Source organism: Cryptomeria japonica, chromosome 10 (assembly GCF_030272615.1).
Source record: "Cryptomeria japonica chromosome 10, Sugi_1.0, whole genome shotgun sequence".
NCBI lineage: Eukaryota > Viridiplantae > Streptophyta > Pinopsida > Cupressales > Cupressaceae > Cryptomeria > Cryptomeria japonica.
In genome coordinates, this window is record NC_081414.1 from 315,368,771 (window position 1) to 315,374,166 (window position 5,396).

General features: G+C 35.8%; 1 protein-coding gene across 1 annotated transcript; it reads left to right on the forward strand.

The window, feature by feature from the left end:
• The first annotated feature begins 1,055 nt into the window (after positions 1 to 1,055).
• LOC131041752 (probable glycosyltransferase At5g20260) lies at positions 1,056 to 4,525 on the forward strand. Its single transcript, XM_057974946.2, has 5 exons — positions 1,056 to 1,359; positions 1,969 to 2,170; positions 2,275 to 2,432; positions 2,788 to 3,136; positions 3,524 to 4,525. Exons 1-5 carry the CDS (start codon positions 1,070 to 1,072, stop codon positions 4,184 to 4,186), a joined length of 1,662 nt encoding a protein of 553 aa, XP_057830929.1. The 5' UTR covers positions 1,056 to 1,069; the 3' UTR covers positions 4,187 to 4,525.
• Positions 4,526 to 5,396: the final 871 nt, after the last annotated feature.

Consider the following 5,396-nt stretch of genomic DNA (forward strand, 5'->3'; position numbering starts at 1 on the left):
GCTGGAACTATGGTCTGGGTACCTAGATATTTTGATGAAAGTTAGACAAACTCCCTCAAAAAAATCCTAGACAAACTCCCGAAATAAATCCTAGACAAACTCCCGAAATAAATCCCTAATTTACTGTTGTGTACATTGTCCTAAAAGAATTAGAACAAAATATGTTGGTTGGAGATTTAACATAATCAGATTTAAAATTGGTTGCATATAAAATAGTAAAGAAACATGACCCTGGATAGCTTTCAAATTGATGTTCTTATTATGAATATAAGTACTTCTTTAACATAATGCAACTTGAAATTGGTTGCATATAAAATAGTAAATAAACTTTACCTTGACTAGCTTTCAACCGATGCTTTTATTCTGAATATAGGTGCTTCTCTTACAGTTTAAGAGGTTACCTAAACTTCTGCTATTAAGAAAATAATACAATAGATCATCAGAACTATTGTTACAGCTAATATTAAAAAATCCTTATCAGCAAAATGGAAGAGGAGAAGGATTCCGTGAAGATTGAACCCGACATGGATGGCACGGGAGAAGTGCAAGGACCTAGAACAAGGACCAGAGGTAAAAGAAGGAGAAAAAGCCAAACAAGGACATGAAAGAATTCAAAGTTGTTGCGGCAAACTATGATCAACTGGTGAATAAGGCGGATGAGCTCCTTAAGTCTTTTTAGTTGTGTTGTGTTTTCTCTGGTTTTTTTTGCTCTGTTGTTCCTTTCTTTTGTTGTCCTTTCGGTTGACTGGATTTTCTCCTGTCTTTTTATAAGCTGATCCTAGCAGATCTGGATGCTTTTTGATGAACTCTTATGCTCCTATGTAAAGGTTTCGGGTCCTTAAAACCTAAAATTTTCAATGAATCTAACACAAATTTTAAGTCTTCTACAAATTGCACCTAAAATCTATCCTTCCTAGCTTGTGGAACAGAGATTTTGAATCAAAATCAAGTAAAGGATGTCTTAAAACACCTTTGATACACAAAAGTTCTTCGATTTGTTGCAGCAAAACCTTAAATATCTTTCAAATTACAATGAATTTTGATGATCTCTCACATGCAAATCAAGAACATGAAAGAGGAAGGCAACAATGAGGTGCAGTGGTTAAGAGCAAACAATAGGCATACATGCAGAATCATTTCACCTGAAGAATACAAAATGCAAAGCAGATACCTAATGTTGTGCAAAGCTGAGATTGTTAAAAACAAAGACACAATTCACTCACCGTGCATAAAGGAATGCGATTTCTCTGAAAGCAAAAATCCTTGCAGCTTTGTCACCATTTTTCCAAATCGAAGAACCTGGTCTTCCTTGCAAATGGACACCTCCTTTGTTCAAATCGAAATGCCGCTTTCAAATATGTAAATATGAAGGACTATTCCACTACCATGAGTTACATTTTTCATTTAAAGCCGTTTATTATTTTTCACTATCAGTTTGTAACTGTCAGCAGTGGCAAAAATTTCATTTTTGTTTCACGGATGTGCCTCTCCGCGTAAAAGTAGAGTACACGTAATCCTCTCATTTATTTTATGCCTAGCGTTTCCCCTGTTTTGCGTCAATTTTAGCAAAGAAATTTGAAAAAGTATACGGTTAAACTTAAAACCAGGTATATTCGGTTATACTGGCCATGTAAAGAGGAGGAAATAAAGATTTTATGCACTTCCACCCGATTAATTCCAAGCTTGCGTATTTCTTCTTCATTCGATTCAGCTAAATGCAAAAGAAAATCTGATTCTACTTACAAACCTTCTGTGTAGACATTTTATATTTTTTTACGAAAGTTAATTATCTGGATGGTGCGCTGTGCTTTTACATTTCAGTTATGATATTTTGACATTTCAGTTATGATCTAGTTAGTATTTTTTTTTCATTTATTTAAGAAATTGCTGAAAGAAGGTTGCAGAATCAATGGCGGGGTACTGTAGCCTTACTTTAGCTCTCGCATTTGCTCTTGTTTTTCTCTGCAGCCTTTTGCTGTTGGATTCGTATCATCCTAATCTGATTTCTTTCCCTGGGGCGTTTCATTCGCCCTTTACCGTTACACAATTGAATGCTTATGACCGAATTCCCCAGGCTGTCATTAACAAAACTTATCACAACGTAACGGAGACTAATGTAGTTCAACAGCCCCAAAAGCGATCGGATAACAACTCTGTTGAGGAAGTTCGGGTGAGTAAATTTAGGTTTTGTATGCAGATATACAGTCGAGAACAGAGTAGCCTAGTACTGCCTAGTTAACAGATTGTAAGTATTTTGTTTAAATTTAATTGCAGAGGAAGAGAGGCGTGATTTCAAAGGTGGAAGTAGAGTTAAGTCGGGCAAGGGCTGCCATACTGAAAGCTGGCCACTCGCATAATGGAGATGCCAAGCACCAGACATCAGGGTACGTTCCCAGTGGCGGCATTTACAGAAACGCCACCATGTTCCAGCGGTATGAGTTCGAATCCCCTGCTTTACTCTTTATTTAGAAGAGAATATTTTCATTTACAGCCATCCGAAATTAAGGGAGAAGTGGTTACAATGCAAAGAAGTTTTCCCTATTAACGTTTTAACGACTGAAGTTCTCTGGAGCTAGAGAATTCTGCAAGTTATGTCAATTACTGGATATCTTCCACCATTAATGAGGGCTTCTGCAATTCCTGCACAACGCAACATGCACACCTTTGATCCTCAAATTTTCCTTAATATTTCCTTTTCAATTTATACTTTTCCATGTCTTTGTTATTTCACTGACGCAATTTTCAATGTTTTGTGAATAAATAATGCTTTTACTGTACTGCTTTCAGGAGTTATGGTGAAATGGAGAAAGTATTCAAGATATTTGTGTACAGAGAAGGAGAACGGCCTTTAGTTCACCTCGGGCCGTGTAAGGACATATATTCCATAGAAGGAAGGTTCATTGACGAGCTTGAACTGGGGAACTCGATCCTCACATCGAATCCCGAGGAAGCTCACGTTTATTTCCTTCCCTTCAGTGTAGTAATGATGGTGAGCCACATTTACAAGCCAAAAACCTATGATTTAACGCCTATGAAACGGTTTGTGAGTGATTACATCGATGTGATTTCAAAAAAGTACCCCTTCTGGAACCGTAGCCTCGGAGCCGATCATTTCATCTTGTCCTGCCATGATTGGGTATGAAATCCATCTTTTTAATGTTTTTATGTTCTGAATCACTTCAATATTTAAGAGCTTAAAATTCTTTAAAGTCAGGTAAAAAGACAACTAATATAATTAGGTTGTCAGACAGTAATTAGAACAATCGCAGTAGTTTTTCGATTCGAAGTTAACATGTGAATTTATCATAAGCAGACGATTTGCCCGCCTATGGATCTGGGGCAATCTTAGACTGTGATTATTTTTTTTAGTAATTATAGTGTTGAATTTTCAACGTTACCGATAGTTTTGAGGCTGAAAATAATTTACGGATGCAACAATTCATCAAAAGATTTGTCTGTCACGAAAATGTTGGAAAACATTATTTGAAAATAACTAATTGCCTGTATTTGGATTTGCATGCAGGCGCCAGAGACATCAATGGTAAATCCATATTTGTACAATAATTCCATTCGTGTTCTGTGCAATGCGAACACATCAGAGGGATTCAATCCCTCAAAAGATGCAACACTCCCAGAGGTGATGTTGAAAGGCTCAATGAAAATTACAATGGGCGGTCAATCTGCTCAGGCAAGATCTGTTCTTGCCTTCTTCGCAGGGGGAAATCATGGACGAGTGAGACCTTTACTGATTCAGCACTGGAAAGGCATAGACAAAGATATACAAGTGAACGAATATCTGCCAAAGGGATTATCATATTATGATATGATGAAGTCTGCCAAGTATTGCTTGTGCCCAAGCGGATACGAAGTGGCCAGCCCTCGGATTGTGGAGGCCATTTACAGTGGCTGTGTGCCAGTCATAATTTCTGACCATTATGTGCTTCCCTTCAGCGATGTCCTCAATTGGCCCGCCTTTTCTGTTCAAGTTCCACTCTCTCAAATACCTAATCTCAAAACAATCCTCCAATCCATCTCTGTAAATAGATATATCCAGATGCAGAGAAGAGTAATTCAACTCCGGAGACATTTTACACTCAATCAGCCTCCTAAACGTTACGATATGTTCAATATGATTCTCCATTCCATATGGCTTAGGAGACTAAATGTTCAACTCCCTTTGAAATGATAACAGTAAAATCTATACAGAGCATTATAAATTGTAGTACAGTATTAGGCAAAGAACTGTCATGTCCAGAAATATTTGAGTGGATTTGACCAGAGCTTTCATTCTGTTAATCCCACTGATGATTGTAACCAAAACTTTCATTCTGTTAATCTGACAGATTGTTGTAGGTACTAACAAATTATATTGTTTGGCAGTACAACAGATATTTGTTGTAAAGGCACGATGGTTACAGGCCTCAAACTGTGACTATCTTCTCCCTTTCCCTCTCCTAAGTTTTAATACAAATTTATTCCCTCCACCAACGGCGGTAGTTTTTGTCAAGTTGAGTGTCCTGTTTTCTACATTGTTCATTGAACTTACTGAGCGCGCCAAATTGGTTACTATCTACATTTACACCTATAACAGATTTGTCTCTCCTTTTTTTAAAAATAAAACGGCCTGCATTTACAGCTATAACAAATTATCTTTTTTTTTGAAAATTAAAGGACAAATTATCTTTTTTTTTGAAAATTAAAGGTTAACAGTTAAAGTTGAATTGGTGAATATGGTACTGTATTTTCTTCTTGTTCTTATCATTTTTTACTTTTTCTTTTATATGATTCATTGTACTGAAAAAAAAGTTGAAAAAAAAAGTTGAAAAGAAGTTTTTAATTTTTATAATTATGAAGCATCTATATACTAGCTAAAACTTTCATGGATACCAAGAACTTATTAGAGCTCCACTAATCCTTCACTAAAACTACATTAACACCTCTCTATTATTGCACATGTCACACACCTCAAATGCTTCCATCATAAATTGTAAAATTGGTCCAAAGATTTTATTGAGTCCAATCTCTCAAGTGACCATTAGAAAGTTCTTTTCAACTCAACTTCCAAGTTAGAAGTGTAGATAATTATTATCCTTGGTTTGTAATAATTTTATTGAAATTATGAATAATTATTATTTACTTATGTCTAGAGTTTTGTTTACATTTCAACATCAATTTATTCCTCTTTTTTAGCTTCCTTCCTCTTTTCTAGCTCCCCTCCTTTTCTACCCTTCCACTTTCCTCATTTTGGCAAATTGCCCTCCACAATTCACTCATTTTGTCATATTTGTCATATATGACATATGACATCTTTCACCACTAATTTTACTTATCTTTATTTAAATTTAGAAATTTAAACTTAAGTTGATGTGCTATTTTCACGCCATTGATTTCTCAAT

Excerpts from the sequence above, each read along its gene's own strand:
- LOC131041752 (XM_057974946.2), top strand. The coding sequence starts at position 1,070 with ATGAAAGAGGAAGGCAACAATGAGGTGCAGTGGTTAAGAGCAAACAAT. Across the intron at positions 1,360-1,968 it reads GAAATGCCGCTTTCAAATAT|CCTTTTGCTGTTGGATTCGT; the intron begins GTAAATATGAAG and ends TTTTCTCTGCAG. Across the intron at positions 2,433-2,787 it reads AACGCCACCATGTTCCAGCG|GAGTTATGGTGAAATGGAGA; the intron begins GTATGAGTTCGA and ends TACTGCTTTCAG.